Source organism: Mixophyes fleayi, chromosome 9 (assembly GCF_038048845.1).
Source record: "Mixophyes fleayi isolate aMixFle1 chromosome 9, aMixFle1.hap1, whole genome shotgun sequence".
NCBI classification, from domain to species: domain Eukaryota; kingdom Metazoa; phylum Chordata; class Amphibia; order Anura; family Limnodynastidae; genus Mixophyes; species Mixophyes fleayi.
In genome coordinates this window covers 16,776,618-16,797,989 of record NC_134410.1, presented here as the reverse complement: position 1 = coordinate 16,797,989, position 21,372 = coordinate 16,776,618, and the positions used below count along the sequence as shown (strand labels likewise).

Here is a 21,372-nt window from a genome sequence, read left to right as displayed (position 1 = left end):
GCTTCGAGTTCTTTGTTCCCCTCCTCTTCCCTTGGGTCTCTTCCTGTGTCTTTGGTATTGGGTAGGTCATGTAGTGTTTGATTACTTTCTGTAGTTCATGGGCTTACCTTCTCATGGGTCCCAACGAAGCAACGTGTAAGGCTGCAAGAAGAGGTCTGGGGTTCACAAATCTGTAACCATGGGGTAGTTTTGGTTGAAGAATTTCAAGTATGGTGTGGATGTTTGGACTCTGATCTACACATGACAGTGCTGTAACATAGGGTGCCAAGATGGAGATCATACTTAAGGAGGACTGAGATCTGTTTGGAAGCATTCTCTGACTTGGGAAACATTTTGCTACATTAGTTTAGATGCACAACAACTGGAGCTGGAAGTGCAGAGGAACCTGAGTCAAGCCCCAAACAGCAGAAGGACACCTGCACTAGGTAAGCTCCTTAGTTAGAGGTGCTAATGTTTTATTCATTTTAGTTAGTATACTAATGTCCTGTCCTTCCAGAACTTTAGTAAAGCCTGTGAAAAGAAAAGAAGGTTTTGGAGCTTGTGAAAAGCCTTTAACTATTGAGTCTGAAGTAGTGTTTTGGACAACATTTAGTTCTCAACCCCAAGTAAACACTCAGCCACCGTGCTTCCCATAAGTTCTTTAAACTGCTTAGGGGGCTAAGTGGTTAGCACTTCTGCCTTACAGCACTGGGGTCAAGAGTTCAATTCCCGACCATGGCCTTATCTGTGTGGAGTTTGTATGTTCTCCCCGTGTTTTCGTGGGTTTCCTCCGGGTGCTTCGGTTTCCTCCCACACTCCAAAAACATACTAGTAGGTTAACTGGCTGCTATAAAAAAATTGACCCTAGTCTGTGTCTGTGGGTGTATGTTAGGGAATTTAGACTGTAAGCTCCAATGGGGCAGGGACTGATGTGAGTGAGTTCTCTCTGTACAGCGCTGCGGAATCAGTGGTGCTATATAAATGGTGATGATGATGATGAGAAGAATAAAGGAATCTTTTGTAACATGGAATCTTTGCTGTACAGGGATTGAAAAAGTAAGATCTGTAAGTGTATTTGCAGCCAGAACGTGATTTATCCAGAGAATTTGGGAAGATCCCTTTCTTAATGAATTTGGAGAGCTTACAGCAACGCCTAGTTTCATTTGGACAATGTGGAGATTTTACTTAAACGTGTCCAAATCTATATGTATGGTGGAAGAATTATCTGCCACAGCGACTCCTAAATCCCTGTTTGAAGATCACATTCAAAAGGATAGTGTTTGACCTGTACATGGGGTGGTGAAATAATTATTCATAAGAGATTAGAGTTTATGTATCCGTACCGTGAGGAGGAGGCTCGGAAACGTAACTGGCGATGCACCTGTGGCAGTATGCCATCCAGAACTACTATCCATATTGAAGATGGGGAGTTGTAGGAAATTTGGCATGTCTATAGCCCCTGTGTTACTATTTAAAGCATCTTTGGACACTATTGCTTCTTCAAAAAGGACCATGGCAGCAGTGGCTAGGAGCGCTCCCTGTCTGCACACTTGGAGAGCAGATATTCAGTCAGAGAATATTCTCACCAATCTCCTATTTAAAGAGTACCCTGCTTTTTGGAGACAAATGGGACACGGACAGAAATCCTCTGGGTTAAGTAACAAATCTTTATCCTGAGGCAAACTAACTACTCATCCTCAGCTTATCAGAGAGGGAGACAGTACGTCAGGCAGAATATGTCTACTACATTCAAACCGTTCTTTCGGATTCAAAAGATTCCACCTTAACTATTTTCTGGATCTGCCCCTATTTACACCAGTAGTGGCCAGGATTGAACATTATGCAGAAATATGGACCAACTATCACAGATCAGTGGGTGTTGGACATTGCAAGAAACTGGTACATAAGTGTGTTATCAGCATCCCAGGGAAAACTTATTTTTCCAGTCCAAGTCTTTGTCGGACCCTAATAGAATTGGTAGCCTTACAAAACAGTCTGCGATCCTTGAGAGGCTCATGCATTTGCTTTTGTTCCTGCAGGTCAATTAAAAGATTTATATTCCCTTGTCAGACAGTTATCAGGAGCCTTTAAATGGTTCTGGATTTGAAGAGACTCGACAAGTTTGTCCACAACATACATTGTCACATGGAGTCTGTGAAATTAATCCTCTCTATTTTCAGCAAAATAAATTTTCTTGCATCCCAAGACCCCCAGGATGCCTCTTCACATCCCTGTTGGAGTTCATCACCGGAAATTCCTCATGTTCCAGCTTTGGGCCATCAATTTCAGTTCATCTGCCTGCCCATTGACTGGCAACATCTTCCAGAACTTTTACCAAGGTGCTAGTTACTCTGGTGGCGGAATTGAGCATACAAAGTATCTATATAGCCGCAACTGGACTACATTCTTGTGGTGGGACGTTTAGAGCATGTTGTCAACTAAAGAACAGCTCAGGTGCTAGCTTTTCGACAAGAGCGTTGGAGGATTGTGAACAGTGCAAAAATCCCTCAACAAATAAAGTTTCTGGGGTTCCAGATATACAGTTTGTTCTGTATGGTGGCATCAGAAGCAGACTTCGCGGAAGCAAGCCACCAAGCTGTCTCTTAGGTGGTAGCTAAGCTCAAAGTTAAAAAACGAGGCATGTTACTCTTGGATTCCAAATGGATAATTTCCACAGACCCCAGTATCACATGCTGGGTAGTCGACCTTCAGGAACAGATGACACAAGTACATGGTCACAAAGTGAGAAAAGACTTCACGTAAATGTCTTGTAGCTGACAGCAGTGTGGATTACAATTCAGCACTTTCATCTTCATCCAAAAGGGAAGTGTCTCAGAATATTCTCAGACAATAAGATAGTGGTCTCCTTCATAAATTGCATGGGAAGTACAAGAAGCAGAAACGTTATGCTGGAAGTGACGAGAATCACGTCTTGGGCAAAGAGAACTCTGAAGTCTCCCGCAGCCCTGTATGTAGCAGGTAAGCAGCACACAATAGCAGATATCTTCAGTTCGAAAACAGATTCAGAGGAGTCGTCACTGCATCCAGGAGTGTTATGATATAAGTGCCCCGAATTTGCTTATCATTCTCACATGAACATTATGCCAACAAGTAAAAATGCCAGTGTATCCAGGTTCTTCTCTCACCACAAAGTTCCAGAAACAGAGAGAAGAACTAGATGTTCGGGCTGTTCCATGGACTTCACTAGGGTTATGTCTTCCCTCCATTTACACTCATCGCTCGCATTTTACAAAATATCTGAAAAGAGAATGCAGGTGTAATGGCAATCCTTCCATTTTTGCCTCACCTCCTGTGGATTTCTGTAGCCTGGGCAATGCTCTGGTCAGATATCCTACACAAAGGCTCAATTCTTCATCCAAATCCAAAGTGGTTATCTTTAATGGCATGGAGATAGGATGGGAACTGCTCAGGAGTAATGGAAGCCTTGAGTGAGTAATCAACATTCTCTTACAGTAAAAGTATTTTTCAATAATCTATCACAGATTTGGAAGAAACTTATCACATGGCGTGGCTCTAAATTTAATCTAACGACTGGGACTATTCCTAAAGTCTCCTTGACTTCCTTCAGTAGTTGGCAAAGGTCCTGCTTTCTCTATGGTAAAGGTACAAATGTTTGCTTTGAATGTGCTCTTAAGATACCAAGTTAGATTCTGAAGGCTTGATTGTTTGCTTGCAGGCAGTGAATAGGATTCATCCTTCCTTCTATCAGTTTGTTTGTGGCTCCATGGGACCTCAATTTAGTGCTCAGCACTTTAAGGGCTGACCACTAGCCTTCCATAAGGCTAAAATGTCTGGAGCAGGAGAGGTCTGTCAGCAGCTCTGCGTGTGCTCCTCAGAAGTAGCTGCTATTTCCAGAGCAGTTCTTGGCACCCTAGGAGAATCCAAAGTTTCTTTGCAGGCGGGGGAGCTGTATTATCCTTAGATCTCCTCATCCTGCACTCTTTTTAATAGTAATACCGGCAATGGTGATTTACCGCTTCTTCACTAAGCAGTAATCGCCAATCCTTATCACTGTGGCCGTTATAAGTAAAGACCAAGTCTCCTCCCTCTTTCTGAGGAGGGGATAGGTATAGTCCAGAAATGGCAGCCTCCGACGCTGTTGATTACCGGCGCTCTCGCCCACTCGTGGCAGCGCTGGTAATCAGGTAATGATCAGTGTGAGAGCGGCTTTATAAGCCACCTGTCAGCACTGAGATGAAGGTAATAAAAAATACTTTGCTGTCAGTGAGAGCCGTCCGGCTGTCTGATAGCTGCTCCTTTCCCTGAACGAGTGTGCTCTGTGTGCTGTAAGGAGTGAAATAAAAAATGAAAAGTTAAAGTATTATAACTAAAAAATATACTACCTAGCATAAGTGAGCCTAACGCCCTTGGTCACTCAACTAAGACTGAAGAGGCTACAGGGGAGTTGCAGAGGGGAGGGGTTTGTCAGCATGATACATTAACCAGTTAAGTGCCAAACTCCACTCCCTTCACACAACCCATGGTAGCAGTGTCCCCCAGATATGTCCTACCAGGAACCCCCTCTGCTGGCACATGGGGGGCAGTCCAAGGAAGACCATCCTGCCACAACCACCCTCAGATGTAAAATTGTAGGACAGTACAGCAAATCAGAGCAGACACTGGTGTTCCTCCCAGATTGGAACATACCAGTAGGCGTCCTTGTTGTCCATGGACTCACCCTGCTCTGTGCTGTAGATAAACCCTTCAAGGACTCCATTCTAAACTTGTCCAGCTGAAGTTGGATGTTCAAGAATTAGATTTAGAAGGGATCGAAAAGGCCCTGTCCGATTACTGAGCCAAGAGATTGGAGTAAAAACCCAAACCCTTCTGGTCAGCTGGGACTGGAGCCGCTGCTCCTGCGGAGAATGAAATGGTTCCCATAGAGCAATAATCTCAGTGGGAACCTCAGATGATCTGTGATGCATCCTTGACATATAATTCCTCTCACCCAGGCATCTGGCGGTGGAATCTAATCACTAGTCCCAGAAGAAAAGCAGAGTATTTCCACCATGGGATATCCTGGGTGGGTAACCTGCCAGACAAGCGGATGTTTGTTCTGGAGAGGTCCGACTCCTGGCCTTCCCTGAGGGACAAAAAGTGTGAAACCCAAGACCCCTTTAGGACTCTACATCATCCTTATGGATATTTTTGTCTATCTTAAGATGTAAAATATATTTAAAAGAAACCATCCATTGTCATCTCCTTTCAAACAATAATCACACAGGACAACCGCATGACGCTCATTACATGATTAAGTCTCAGGCCGTGATCTTGTGTAGAGGCCACAGCAAACATACTTCCAGTCCCGATACACCCCTCCCCCCAAACCAACAACAAAACTCTTCCAATGGCAAAAAAGAGAAGCATGTTCCTTATCTTGCTCAATTCATATTTACTGATTGGCTTCCAAGCCAGGCTAACTATTTACACCAGCACTGCTCAATGTTTTACTTTAAGCTGAAGAACCCTAGTGTCACTGTGTCATAGAGAACACCTAAGACTACCAACATGCTGATGCTTTAAGTCCCTACAATCTGCTGCTCACACACGCAGGAGGGGATAGTAACATGGTCCCTACTGGTTCCATAATTGTGACATTAGATAATGCTACTGGCTGGTAGAAACTCTTACACAGGTCCCAGCAAAAAAATTAGAAAATGAGTTACTTTTTAACCAGGTGTATCCTCTTGTCCACTACGTGCACCTTCCCCTCCGCACAGACGCAGGATTTCAAAAAGATTTTTGATGCAACAATGGAAGTTATAATTAATTCAGAAAGGACTATTATTGTAAACTAACACAGGAGCAGACTTTCCTCTGGGAGCGGTGTAGTAAGAGTACCAGCAGTTATTCCATAGCACAGCATCCAATATAATCTACCCATCATACCTGTAGGGTAATTGCCCCTGCCCTTCCCTTTAATATGGACAGGTAGAGTATAACATTAACAGTAGCAACAGAAATGAATCGAGAGAGCTGGAGGTGTGCTGTTATCCAATTAATGAGTAGAGAGTGTATTGTGCATCTAAATGAAAGCAGGTCTACAATGTGTGGTTCCCTGTGAAATGCTGTAAGACTTAGACACATTCACACACCAGAAGCAGCAATTGTGTGAGAATACCCAATAATCAGCCACTCCAGCAACAGACAAGTTGTTATAATTTAATTATGTACAGTATATGTTACACATCCACAGGCAGCTGGCGCATGCAGACACAGCAGTGCAGACTATCTTGGGGTGGATACACCTACCTCTTCTTGGGCTGAGATCTAGACAAGACTCCCTTCAACTTGAGGACAATGAACTAAGGGCACAGACAGTTGGTGTTAAACGCCTCTTAATGTGCTATAAGATAACTCCTAATAGAGCAGGTAGTTCTAGTACCGCCTGCTGGTTTGTTAATGTAGACGACTCCTGCGGCATCATCTCTATCTGGGCAATACGAGAAGGGTCCTGGCACAGTCTCTATCCGGATGGTGTGTCATTTGGTTTGGGACAGCAGCAGCGATGGGAAAGGAGCATACACTCCCACAGAGCAGAGATTACAGTTCATAGGGTATTTTAATGGAAGAAAGCATATTTAGAACAGGTCGATCTTCCCCTAGGCCCAAAGCTAGAAGTGCAGCAGCCAGAATCGTCCTCTTGGTTATAGTAAGTGGTTGGGATGGCATCACCTGCAACAGACAGGATGTGAATGAGAAGCACATCTCTCTCTAGTAGGGACGGGTACATGATATAGGTAAGAGTTGTTACATGGCATAGAGATTTACACAGATCTACAGCAATTCCATCATCTAGAACAGTGTTGGCTAACCTGTGACACTCCAGGTGTTGTGAAACTACAAGTCCCAGCATGCTTTGCCGATATATAGCAGCTTATTGCTAGAAGGGTATGCTGGGACTTGTAGTTTCACAACACCTGGAGTGTCACAGGTTAGCCTTCCCTTAGTGCTATGAAGCCCACACACAAATCAGGAATCAGGACACAAGGTGTGCTGGAAAGATTTAGTAACATATAAACACTTCATATTACCAAGCTCAATATTGTACCTGAACCACTGTATATATTCTTATTAAATCCCCGGATTGTAGCTCTGTGCTGTCAGTGCGAAGTGTGGCTTTACCACTAGGTGGCACCAGTGGAAGGAGTTGGGGAGAGCTGCCGTATCTATCGCTCAGGATTCAGTTTCCTTTTGAGCAGAGCTACAGAGGTGGCAAAGGATAGAAAATAGACAGCCGGAGAAAACAAGGAGCAGACAGTGAGAAGGAGCTACGTAATCCCTGTCCCAGAAAGATAAGTGCACGGACAGCACAGGCTTACAAGAAAAGCCATTTCATTTTAAGATTAATGCTGTTTCTCCAATGCAATGTGTGGGGTCGTAGCAATGGCTGCACCACGAAACAAAAGTTAAAACAATGCTCAACGATAAAGTTCAACAGAAACAAGTGTGCAAAACCATAAGAGCCCCAAAGCATCAGAAAATGGCTAACGTCCAAACTTGTTTCATAAAGTGTAATAGTGCAAAGCTCACAACGTAGAATAAGCAAACACTAGTAACAACTAGCTCTCCGCAAGTCCCTCGGAGTATCATTATTTTTATATAGCGCTGAACTCTGCAGAGCAAATCGAATCAACCTCATCAGCCCCTTACAGTCCCCCCCCCCGACACACACTAAGGACAGTATACAAGTAACCTACAATGTATGAGTCTGGTATGAAACCACAGCAAACAGGCAGAGAAAATACACCACAGGTAGGATGGAATCAAATTAATAAAATATTATATATAAACCTTAGAAACCAGACATAATAACAAATGTCCACTTTATGGAAGGAAGCAGTACATAGGTGTAATAATACAGTAGGCACCTGGAGACTCCAAGATGAAGCACCCCAACAGAGGGCCCGAGACATTAATGAGAGTAAAGCATAAAAACAGAGTAACTTTACACATACATTATGTATTGTAGACTATACATTATGTAGATATCGGATTTAAATAGAAGGGTCAATCCATATAGAGTGGTCCGGCCCTGGTTCCATGACCATTTTTTTAAAAAAAAAATTTTGTGTGAGTGATGAACCCTGTAAGTTAGTAGTTAGAAACCACCATTACTTTATTTTTATATACCATCATATGAAGATAAAATACACATTTGCTCTTAGTGTAACTTTGTTCCCCATGGAATTTAAACTCCAAATTGTTTTTACAGTTACCCCTCAAAGTACTGTGTATGTTGTGTATTTGACATTTTTATCATGTTCCCCCACCAGTGATATTAGGGGTCAATTTAGTGAAAAGCGGAAAAACAAGCAAATGTCAAAGTGCTCTAATAAAATAAAAAAAAGTAGACAAGATAGATAATTCAAAATTTGTTTGTCAAATCTTTGGGTATATAGCTATTCCCTAGAAAAATGACAGCTCTGAAATTGTATTCCTTCCCACTAAAATAAAATCCAAAAAAATGTACTTTTATTTTAAAATCTGACAATTAACTTTGGGCTTAAATTTCAGTCATATGGTAGAGAGGTAGGGAAATAGTTATGTAGCTTGAAATTTACTGAAAATAACGGCTTTGATCCCAGCTTTCTATGACTTTTCTGAGCCGAGAAATTGTATTTGTCCCAAATGTCAGCAACAGCGGAAAAATTTCATACGTCATGATACAAAAATGTCCGCCACCTTCATATGAAAGTAAATAAAAATAAAGTAATGCTGGTTTTGAACTACTAATTTACAGGCGTCATCACACACAAAATATTTAAAATTTAAAATGGTCAAGCAACCATTAATCTAATTCTGGACCATTTGATATGGATTGACCCAGAAGGATCTTTGATAAATTTATATCAGATCAATATATTGGGTTTCTCAATTCAACCCTGGTGAGTGGCGACCTCAGCTGAAGCTAACTACACCAACTATATATAGTCCTCTGTTCGAACATCCTCACTACACAACAAGACAAAAACGGACTCCTGGGGGTTGAGGATCGCCGTTTATGGAGAATTCTTGCTTTTGTCCTGCTCCACTGGCGACCCCTACTGACAAAACCAGGTAGCGCAGGTAGAAAAACACTATTTAACATATGTTAATGTGAAAATGTGTTTACTTGCTCTTTAAGAGAGAGACGAATCCTCACCCAGAATCAGGAGGAACAAGCAGTTTTGGAACCCAATAAGAAGTTGGCAGAATGCCCTCACCCCGAACCAGCTCCATTTACTATTCCCAACATTGCTAGAATACATTAACCCAACATACTAGATGCAGATGTGAATTCACATTGCCTGGTGAGTAGTGGGCGATACAGAAGCCAGAGCCTTGTGACCAATATACATGACATGACCCATAGCCTGGCAACTAGTGTACGGGACAGATACATAATAGAGGAAGGGATAAAATAACAGCCTATTGCCAGTGAAAAATGAAAAGCCAATTACCTGCTCAAGCAACAGAGGCATTCACAAAGCACGAGCACAGCCCTGGCTCAAGGGGCTGCTACCAGTCAACTTGCCAACAGGCTGGTAGCAGCTCCATGACCCAGCTCAATGATGCAGTCTGGGTGCTTCTATTGCCTGAGTGCTTCAGTCGTGTCAGCAGAGGTGGTGAAGAGGGGCAGATGTTTTAGGGAACAGGATGCCAGCTCCCTAGCCACACTCTGTCTGGCACTGCTCAGAAATAAAGTAAACTGTTAATGTTAATACTTTAGGTCAGTGTCAGGTATCTGGTATCCACGTTGGTCTCCAAAACAGACTAGACTTGGCTCATGTTTGTTAGTCATGGGGCAGAGAAGATGGGTTACTAAGAGAGTTGCTCTATTTAATATATTAATATTCCTCAATCTGATAAGTGGTGTAACCAAATCTGACATTGTAACTTACCCGTTCTACTTTATGCAGACATATTAAACCATCGGGAGCCAGCTGGAAGGTGGAGAAAGCATCATATGTTCTGAAAAAGCGAAACATGTCAGTATTCAATCAGTGTGAATGTGTACAATAGTGCACCTATCTCCCACACACAAGTAGGCAGCCATTTTGTGGCCTGAACCAATCTTCCTAGGAATGTGGTCAGTGAACTGCATACTAGTTCAGACAAGATGGCTGCCTCCACTCTGTGTAGACAAGCGCACTGTAGAGATGTCCACTCACAGACATTTCTCCTGTAATGTAGTCACCCTTCCTGCTCGGTCTTACAGTGGCGTTCTCTCCTGATACAATCGCATTATCTGTATTGAAACTGGCCATGTTTGCCTCTATACACACCGCTGCCTGGACACCTTTCATGAGTGTTGAAAGGTGTGTCACAAACACACACACAAAATACACAGTGACAAAGAATCAAAAGCGGACTTATAGAGTCCAGGTAAAAACAAGCTCAGAAATTGATGTGTTGAAAATGTATTAAAAAGACGTTTATTCATCTTGTCAAATGTACAATGTAGTCCCAAGACGCTGACCTATATTAATAAACTTTGCTGATACTTCTTCAACACTACAAGTCTGAATGTAGCGTACTTTTGCCTGCATTATATAAAAGGTTATAAAAATTCTGTCATCCAAAGCAACTAATCAGATCTTTGCTTTAATTAATGCAATCTGCGTGACTAATATCAGCGTTGTTTTGGGCTCACCTGTACAGCTCATTCTTGTCTGTACGGAATAAGTAGAAGAAGAGGCAGTGTAGCGGGAGGCCAGAAAACGACCAGCGGGCCTGGATACTGTTGGTCTCGGGGTGAGACGTCAGTTTCAGGACCGTCACACGCGTATTGGTGTAATAACACAATAGCAGCAGCCGGGTGAATGTCAGGAAGAACTGGTACTTGACGAGGCCACTGTGAGAGAGGAACAAAAGTCAGACATCAGAGAGCGCCATACGCAGAGGGATGTTCAGCAGAAAGCCAGTGTTAGCAGCGTCATCCCTTTATTAGAGTGTAGGGCTTATTTATTAAACATGGTGCACGTGCTGTAATCCGTACCAACCAATCAGATTCTGTCTTTTGACTAGTATTGTTCAAAAAAAAAAATCAACACATCTGTGCACATGGCATTATTGGGAACATTCATGAAAACGGGTACAGAGGAATAAAGGTGGCTCAATAGCCACTGCAGTTTCAGTGATGAACATAAAGATGTGATGCTAAGGAAACGCCCCCTCTCCCTCTTTTCACCAGACTATATAAACGCCCCCCTGATATTAAATAAGCCCCTGAGGCAAGAAACCGCAAGACAATACAAATATTGTGAGACATGCAGAGCAAGAAGTCAGTCGTTTATAACTGAGGAGCTTTGAAAAACAAGCAAAACACCAAACTCCACAAATATGACGGACATATAAAGCAGTTCACTTATAAACCGACTACTGCAGAGGAAAAACCGGCCACGTGAAAATGTAGAAGAGATCAGGTGAATGGACATATACAGTATATTACACGTACGGCCCCAAGACAACTGACAGGTCAAATTATACAATGTCAGAGGATGGTTGCTGTTGGCATGTGTGAGGTCTGTGGACCAAGCTAACAGGCCCAATAAAGCTGGAGGGAAAAAAAAACCTACTCAACCCCACAGACAAACCGCTAAATCAGTCCTGTCCAACCTGCGGCCCTCCAGGTGTTGTGAAACTACAAGCCCCAGCATGCTTTGCCGGTAGACAACCAGTTGATAGCTGGAAGGGCATGCTGGGACTTGTAGTTTCACAACACCTGGAGGGACGCAGGTTGGACAGGCCTGCTCTAGATCGTGTCTGATTCAGTCACCCACATGTAGTCAATTAAAAGGCGATTCTATCGATTGACTCTGATGAAACTGCAGGATAGGCCTGTGTGTGGTCACCTTGAAAGAGATCTATCACAAAACAATTATTTTTAACCTTAAAAAAAAAAAAAAAAGTTCTTATAAAGTTGTAATTACACAAAATACAAGCACAGATATATATATATATATGACTCCTGGACCTTTGTTTGTGTTTCAGATTCACTGATACACAGCCCCTTTAGAATGTTTGTCATAACATGTTTGTTTTTATACCGATTGTCGATTTTAATAATAACATATTCACAATATTTTAGGTTAAAGTGATGTTTCCATTGCTTTTTATGATAGATCCAATTTAAGAAGAGATTGGCTAGAAAATTCCTCTGGCTTCCACTATGACTAACGAAGTGATGTCACAGCTGCCATCTATCCAATCAGAATGCTGCGTTTCATTAATATCACCTAAGAGATCCTATGGCTGAGTAGAGCATCAAATTTGGCATATGCGACACTGTAAAATAAGCTGGATAATATGGCGAGTGAAATAAATCATTAGAGAGGGTTTATTTGCATGGCTCTTACCGTAGGTGCATGTGTAGCATATTACTGACAAACTCCATGTCCTTTCTGTATAACGTATAGTTTGCAGGCTTCCACAAGAAATTTGGCAACTGCAAGAGTAGTGGAAATGATCGGTATGAGAATAAAGTGACTGGTAGCAGCAACACATGAAGCAGGAAGGCCATGCAGGGGAAAACCTAGACAGCTAGGACGAGAACATATACAATCTATGGTAAAAGCGGGAGTAACAATTTGTATTATTTTTTTGTTGTTATTTCAAGATGTACGAGAATATATTATATATATATATATTAAAAAAAAAAAAATTGTAATGCACCCTTTGCTGTGATACATCGCATTTATAACAATAGGGACTTAATCTATTAATGTGACAGAAATTCTCTTTGAAAATGTCACGATATCAGTGCACTCGATTGCTGTCATTATGAAGTGGAGAGGGAGCTGTTGCCTTAAGACCTTTGCGATTCAATAACACAAGCTGGACTATTATAGAAGACACCACCAGAGCAGGAGAGAGGATCTCATGCTCAGACCATTGGCGGTATCATAGTTACAGCTGGATGGAAGGATCATGTGAATGTAAGCAAATAAGATTTTGTTGTGATAAATAAAGTTACCTAACTCCACCCAAACCATTTTTTTTAATGTGGACAGAGTTATCCTTTACAACCACAGCTAAACAGCCCTATGCCTCATAATCACTCATGGTACCCAAACCACTTGAAGTCTACAAGGGGGCTCGGAACCTGGAGAGATTCAAGGAGAGCAGTGTTGTCTTCATGCATTAGATCTCGGCTATCTGCGGATTGTCCAGACAGCCGACACACAATACAAGTTAACACTAGGGGCTAGATTTACTAAACGGCGGGTTTGAAACAGTGGAGATGTTGCCTATAACAACCAATCAGATTCTAGGTTTCATATTCTAGAATGCACTACATAAATGAAAGCTAGAATCTGATTGGTTGCTATAAGCAACATCCCCACTTTTTCAAACCCGCCGTTTAGTAAATATACCCCTAGGTGTTAGTTCTCAGCTGAATAGACAAGCCCCAGCCAGCTGAGATCTGACATGTGGGGAAAGCCTGTTCACTTTGAACATTTTCTAGTCATGAAGTTGACCCAGATATCGACACGTGTCTCCAGGGGAACCTAGATCCACTAAATAGCAGTCAGGTAGAGGAGAGCAGGAAGTCCTGCACGATTTCACATAGCAACCAGCACTGAATAGTTGAGTGCACAATTCATTCTATTATGACAGCAAACTACAAAGTCTACGGGGAAGGGAGAAAAGAAAGTTTTAAATGGGAATTACCTTCTAAGCACTTTTATCTTTTCGTTTTCTAGGCACATATTTGTAATGAATTTCCGTTGCAGTGTACACACTCCCTTCACCTCTGCTCAATTGTACATATGTTGGCTGATACCTCAGCCACATCCACATGACAGTGCGATATAGCACCAAAACTCATCCGAGTTGTGAATAGTTTGCATTGTTTCACTCACCTCTTCCCTCAGTTTCTCATGCATCAACGCCAGGTGCTGCTCCATATCAGATTTGTTATCCCCAGGGATCTGTTTGGCTCCAACCTTTCTGCTGGGGGTAAAGACTAATAAACCACTGTGGGCTGTACGTGTGGGAAATGCTAGAGCCTGGTAAGGAGTCCTGCAGACTCCCGGTTCAAATAGACTTCTAAAACAATCCAACTGAGCACTACTGAGATGCCAGCTCTCCAAGTCGACAGGACACGCAGCGCTGGCTCGGGCACAGGGTAACAGTCCCATACTTGGTTTTGGAGGTAAATTCTTCTGCATCAGGAAGTCCCTCAGTCTCTGCAGAGCTTTCTCCTGCTCAGTAGCTGGTAAACACATTCTAAGGCCCACAGGCCTGGTGTGAGGAGAGAGCATGGTAGCTGTCAATGGCAATGGTCGTCTAAGAGGAGCGTTGATACGGGTACAGGGCCTCAGTTCTCGGCACAAGATGGCTTCCCGGGCCTAGGACAAACAAGTCATAACCAGATGTAAGACATTATGGCAAATGTACAGTTTTTATATTAAACAGTCATCTGTAAGAATGTTTTAAGTCCTTTTAAACTAAGTTTGGGATGTTTATGAGAGATAAGATACTGCTTAGTCTTTCATCTGTATAAATGACTACGAGATCAGTATCCAAGTCCTCTGTGAAGAACATACAATGTTTTCTATAAACTAACACGGAGGTGCAAATTTATCCAATCTACTATAAAAGCAATTAAAGGGGAGTGAATCAGAGATAGTCAGTGTCAAAAATATAAGTAGACAATCTTGTTTCTGCATTAATCTTAGATGTGAAATAACATTTACACATTTATAACTTCCTCCTGTACGGAGATACTCATGCGGGGATTGTTAAGATTCACACATGCAATATACAGGGGCACTGTGCAGTTTCTATACATGCAGGACAACATATAATGAGAAATACATACATATGGCAATAACATATTGATACTTACTGGAGGGGAGTGGTGCATATACAGTATATAGTAATAACATATACTGATACATACTAGAGGGGAGGCTAGCGGTGCAATATATGTTTAGTCATAACATATACATACTGGAGGTGTGTGTGTGTGTGTGTGTGTGTGTGTGTGTGTGTGTGTGTGTGTGTGTGTGTGAAATATCAATATAGGTTTAGTCATAACATATACATACTGGAGGGGAGAGTGTGTGTGTGTGTGATATCAATATAGGTTTAGTCATAACATATACATACTGGAGGGGAGTGTGTGTGTGTGTGTGTGTGTGTGTGTGTGTGTGTGTGTGTAATATCAATATAGGTTTAGTCATAACATATACATACTGGAGGGGAGTGTGTGTGTGTGATATCAATATAGGTTTAGTCATAACATATACATACTGGAGGAGAGTGTGTGTAATATCAATATAGGTTTAGTCATAACATATACATACTGGAGGGGAGTGTGTGTGTGTGTGTGTGTGTGTAAAATATATATATATATATATATATATATATATATATATATATATAAAGATAAGTAGCAGTAGGTTTTCCTGTATAAAAGTACAGTGACTTAGAAGCTGCCATGTCCAGGGTCTGCAGGAACCGGGAGGACCTGCAGCTGTGACCTGTGACCTAGGACAGCAGATTAAGGAGCCCGCACTCACCCTGCCGCCCTCCCGCAGCCTCCCAGCCGCTCCACCTGTCCCGCGCACTCCACTCTTCCACCGACCACCGAGTCCGGGGGCCCCGCGGAGCCGTCTAACACACAGCGCCATGTCCTCGGCACAGCGGCCCCGCAGCGATGACCGGTACCGAGCGTGACGTCAGGCCGGGACCCTCAGGACAGAGGAATGACAGCGAACCAATAGGAAGAGGAGACAAAGATCTCTAGCGGCCAATCAGGTAACTAAACACCCGCCTGGAAAAAAAAATCCTAACCAACCAATCACAGCTCAGAGGTGTGAGGCTGCCGTCTAATCATATGATCGATAACGGCCGTGGTACCAGCCTTTCGGGGCTGCCGACCAATAGGGGGAGAGCGCTCGTGGGCACTTCCGCGGTCTGCGTTCCTGCTCTATGGAAAGCGGTAACGCTCGAGACACCTTGTGATTGGTTAATGTGACGCGTGCCCGCCCTCGTCGTGATTTGATTGGAGCTGGAGGTAAGGGGATGTGATGTAAAAGGCAGCCATCTTGAGAGAGGTAACAGGCGCTTGTCCTTCAATGACATGTAGGGGAGAGGGCACTGGTGGAGAGTAGGCATAGGGCTGAGGTAGTATTAGTTACATGGGAAGGGTAATAAGGGCGTTATATAAGCCACAGGTCTAGCTGGTATTATATAATGGTAATGTCATGTACTGATTCCTCACCCAGAAATGGCATCAGCATCAATCAGAAATTATTCTTTAAATAATTATTTGTTCAACTCCAAATCTGTGTGGTGTTTGTATGTTCTCCGTGTGCTTGTGTGAGTTTCCTCCCACAGTCCAAAAACATATTGGTAGGGTAAAGTATCAATACTATGATAAAAATGATTTTTTTACATAAATCACTAAGACAGGCCATAAGAAGCAGCTCGGTAATTACCTTTTTCCTTGGTTTGTTTCTTCAGGCCGCTATTGATGATTTATAATTCTGCAGTGTTGTGACTACCATGGCAACCACAGCCATATGGCACATAATGTGAGCAGGGAGCCTTAAGAATGCTCTTCGGATCTCTATAAAATCCTTCTCACACAGACTGACATGCTGACAGTCTATGTGTGTGACGTAGGCATACCCGTCTGCCCTCCAGAGAATAGGAGTTCATGATTTTTAGGAGGACAGCTAAGAAAAATTACTATAAAGTGCATGTTTGTAAAGTATTTAACTAGCAATTTAAAGAAAAAAAAACTGGGATTGCTGCTTTAATTGGTTGCTAACAAAATGGCCCCTAGTGTATATGTCAGTGGTGGGCAAGAGGCAGCCCAGTGAGCCTTCGCCTGCTCCTGATTTGACACTGCTTTATATAACACCACGTATTCGGAGAAATTACAAGAAATAAACATGCAATGTTGCTTCCCTGCTGTGAGTTGTTGCTGTAAATCTGTGTCATGTCAGCCTTAGGTGAACCAAGGAGTTAAGTTTGAATATTTAAGCCTAAGCTCCTCCCCCTCATAGGGTCCAGCGCTACAGTTAAATCCTGTCCTCACTTGATCCCTATATACCAGAACTGAGGCTCTGTCCTGTCAGTCTTGATGCTGGTATAGACCGGTAAGCAAAACTCCTCTCTATGTCCACCAAAGGTGTAGCGGAGTATACACAGACACTCCTCTGGATGTCTTCCTGCTGCTATAGGGGAAGAGCTTAAACTTCAAGATATTCTTAAAATGCCTAAGTTCCTATACCCCACGTTTTCAGTGTCGTCTAATGGATATAAGAGAAACATCTGTACAGCACTGCATAATATGAGCTGGAATCCGGTAGAGTCTAAGCCCAGAGGCAAATTGATGCAACTTAGAGCCACTACTTTAGGCTGGGTATACACTGGAGGTTTTCCAGCCAAATATCTGGGCAATCACCCGATAAACGACCACATATCGCATTAGTGTTGTTAGCGATATTTCTTCAGTGATCAGATAAGATAAGATATATCATAACGGCCGGAGAGAGAATATAAATACACGCACAGGTCTAGTGAATTATATGCTCTTGAGTTTATCAAAACAAATCATTATCTATATATATAATGTTTTAGTCACGTAGACATTTTAGCACTGCACAAGCGTAAAGTCAGCAAATATTACAAAGAACAAAGAAAGATACACATGTCCTGGTAAACTGAACATAACTGTTACAAATCAGTTGCATTCTTGCATGTCCTTGAAGCTTGTTAATAAAACTAATGCCTAAAAGTTACATTGTTATCTAAAATCAGCTACATCTGCAACTGTCAGCTGTATTTTACTTGATAAAATATTCTGCACACCTCCAGGCAATTTCAACACATACAGCATTTCTTTGATTTAAACTATACTTAAAAAATGAAGCACTCTTAAAGGTACAATAACTAGAATATAAAATAGTTTCTCAGTGTGTGTACTTACACGATGAGCGACAGTCGTTCCAAAGTGCTGACTTGTTTCATTTGGTTGGTCGTAATGTTTAATAATCTCATTCCAATCACCTCCCGATCATCGTGAGTGTATGCACGATCACGATCTCCATAGAGTTTACAGAGTCATATTTTCAGTCGATGCCGGCAATGAACATGTCCTGATCAATAAATGTACAGAGTGCTGTAGTTGGAATAATTTGTTTGTTATGAGATTGAATATTTTGTTTCAGAGTCACAGAAGCTAACGAAATTCTTTATAACGTGGATAACTATAACAAGGGGGTTAATCAGTGTGACAGGAATGAATGAATGAATGATTGAATCCCGACCATGGCCTTATCTGTGAGGAGTTTGTATGTTTTCTCCGTGTTTGTGTGGGTTTCCTCCGGATGCTCAGGTTTCCTCTCACACGCCTAAAACCTACTGGTAGGTTAATTGGCTGATAACAATTTGACCCTTGTCTGTGTGTCTCTGTCTGTCTATGTGTGTATTAGGGAATATAGACTGTAACTGCCCAATGGGGCAGGGACTGATGTGAGCGAGTTCTCTGTACAGCGCTACGGAATTAGTGGTGCTATATAAATAAATGGTAATAATAATAATAATGCATATTGTGCTGTCATTATTTAAACAACTAGAGGACCAGATGAAGAGCACAAATCTGAAGGTCAAATCGTGTGTAATGTATACGCATGAATCGCCAGCCCAGTCAGGTATTCAGTCGTAGGTACAATCATTGTAGAGAACAGATTGGTCGGAAAATTCTCCAGTGTGTACCTAGCCTTACACAGCTGCATCAAAATCAATATCTTTTCAATATATAGTTGATCTTTATAACATTTTTCTATTGTGATCATTTGTGGCTGTAAACAACCGGAGACAATGATCATCTCCACTCCCTGTACAGTGGTGCAAGGGTCATGTGATCTTTGTTTTAAGTGTTCAATAAAACCATGGATGGCTATGATTTTATTAGCTAGAAAACAGATTAGAAACTATCCTCTGCCAAGTCTACAAGAGGACCTTGAATACCGTCCCCAGGCTGGCTGGAACGAAGGAATAAATCAACAGCCTTGTGTGCAGAATTAGTAGGAATAGTAACAGGACACATGAGGGCCGTGCTAGTTAGACACTAAAACCTTCCGGTTCCCAGCGGCAGTAGAGAGATACAGGGGCTAGACTTAATTGGGAGCTTCAAAGAAGAGGGCTGCTACTCTAGTATAAGATATATATGGGCAATGTCATGTAAATTAGAGATGACTTCTGTGACCACATAAAAGCACACGGCCAGTTCTAAGTGATTACAACAGAACTCTTTTTATATATATATATATATATATATATATATCAATCACACACACACATATATATATATATATATATATATATATATATATATATATATATATATATATATATATACACACACACACACACACATATACATGTACACACATACATATATATATATATATATATATGTATATATATATACATACACACATACCTTCTCTTTCATGTCTGTATGTTTTTTGTATCATGATCCTCTTTATGTACAGTGTGGTATATTATGTTGGTGCTTTATAAATAAAAGATTATAATGATTAAATAAATATATATATCTCATCATTATAATCTTTTATTTATAATCATCATTACATTATCATTTATTTATATAGCGCCACTAGTTCCGCAGCGCTGTACAGAGAACTCACATCAGTCCTTGCCCCATTGGAGCTTACACTCTAAATCCCCTAACTTACACACACAGACCGATAGAGACTAAGAGCAATTTAATAGCAGCCAATTAACCTACCAGTATGTTTTTAGAGTGCGGGAGGAAACTGGAGCACCAGGAGGAAACCCACGCAAACACGGGGAGAACATACAAACTCCACACAGATAAGGCCGTGGTAGGGAATCGAACTCATGACCCCAGTGATTATATATATATATATATTTCTCTCACATTTTGCATGTCACACACACACACACATAAAAACCATCACACAAAATGTAGACACAAACTTAAAAATGTATTACCCCAATATTTGTCTGCCCACTTCTGCCCTATCCCCACATACCACAACCCTAAGGATTAATTACTAATAATAATAAAAAAAAAACATATTCAAAGGAAAAAAAAAAGTTCTAAAACTAGCATGTTTACTTTTGTTTCTGGGTTCTGTAACTGAATCAGGCATCGTACAAAGTACACAGAACTAGTCGATTACATGGTGGGGTATATATCAGGGTTTGCACTAATCTCCAGAATGTAATTTTGGAAAGAACTGCAGAAAAGGTATTTTGTTTTCAAATTTGTTGCACCATTTAAAGCAGGTTATGTAATGCATCATTTCTCTTACAGCAGAATGTATTAAGCTTCTTTCAGAAGTAGTCCAGATGACTACTGTTAGGCCATTTACACACTTAGGTGTGGAACGCAGTAGTGATACCATACAAGCGGAGGAGGCTTGTTGAGTACATAAGGACAGACAGAATGATAGAGTCCAATGGGAAATCCATATCAATTTTAAAAACACTGTAGCAGCGTAGACTCGTTAAGTAACAATGTTGCTAGCAAATACTTAATAATATACATTATCACACGGATCTATAAAGCCTCATATTTATTACAAGTTGGTTTTAGCCAGGCCCCCTTTTCAGTGACACAATTGAGTACCACATAAATGTTTTTGAGATGATAGCTTAGAATACACAATCATGGGTTTGACGTTATATGATGTTCTGTACTGGGGCCGATGGAAAGGTAAATAGGCCGTAAGCAAATCTCAGCATAGCAATGTATTGATCCTTATTAAGTACATCTTGGGGCTCATCTGCAGTAACCCAAATGAAAATGGCAATTAATTATTTACAACTTCTGTTCTAACCTGAAGGTACTTGTTATGTAGCTGCCTTTTACCAGACTGAAAAAAAATGTGCCCCCTGGTGGTCTGCTAGGTCACTACGTCCTGTCGCCTCTCTCCAACATAAACCCAGGTCACACACTCCAGACCATACCTTGCTTGTTACTAGGGGACATCACGTGGAGATGTTGCCTATGGCAACCAATCATATTCTAGCTGTCATTTTGTTGAATGCACTAAATAAATGACAGCTAGAATCTGATTGGTTGCTATAGACAACATCTCCACTTTTCCAAACCCGCAGTTTAGTAAATATACCCCTATGTCTGTTATATACATTCCCTGGTGCTCGGCCTCATCAACAAGGGGCATTTTTGTTGTTACAGTCCCTTGAAGTTGCTTATAATGGTTTATACACCCATCACTTTTTAAATCTATCATAAAGAATTGTTTTTTGATCCAGAAGGATGTTCTTTCTGTGAGAGACGTTTGTTGTCACATAAATACTAAACATTGTCAGAGAGATGGAAGAACTTTGAAAACAAAGGATTCTTGCTAT

General features: G+C 41.5%; 1 protein-coding gene across 2 annotated transcripts; it reads right to left on the bottom strand.

Moving 5' to 3' along the window:
- Positions 1 to 5,999: 5,999 nt before the first annotated feature.
- Positions 6,000 to 15,735, bottom strand: C9H6orf136 (chromosome 9 C6orf136 homolog). Of its 2 annotated transcripts, none has more exons than XM_075186626.1 (6): positions 14,837 to 15,203; positions 13,848 to 14,336; positions 12,342 to 12,430; positions 10,637 to 10,837; positions 9,885 to 9,954; positions 6,000 to 6,675 (listed from the first exon to the last, which is right to left on the bottom strand). In XM_075186626.1, the coding sequence occupies exons 1-6, from the start codon at positions 14,852 to 14,854 to the stop codon at positions 6,544 to 6,546; spliced, it is 999 nt and encodes a 332-aa protein (XP_075042727.1). In that variant the 5' UTR covers positions 14,855 to 15,203; the 3' UTR covers positions 6,000 to 6,543. The 2 variants fall into 2 exon arrangements, with proteins under 2 accessions (XP_075042727.1, XP_075042726.1); XM_075186625.1 differs by lacking the exon at positions 14,837 to 15,203 and adding an exon at positions 15,513 to 15,735 and having other exon boundaries at positions 6,009 to 6,675.
- Between the last annotated feature and the right edge of the window lie 5,637 nt (positions 15,736 to 21,372).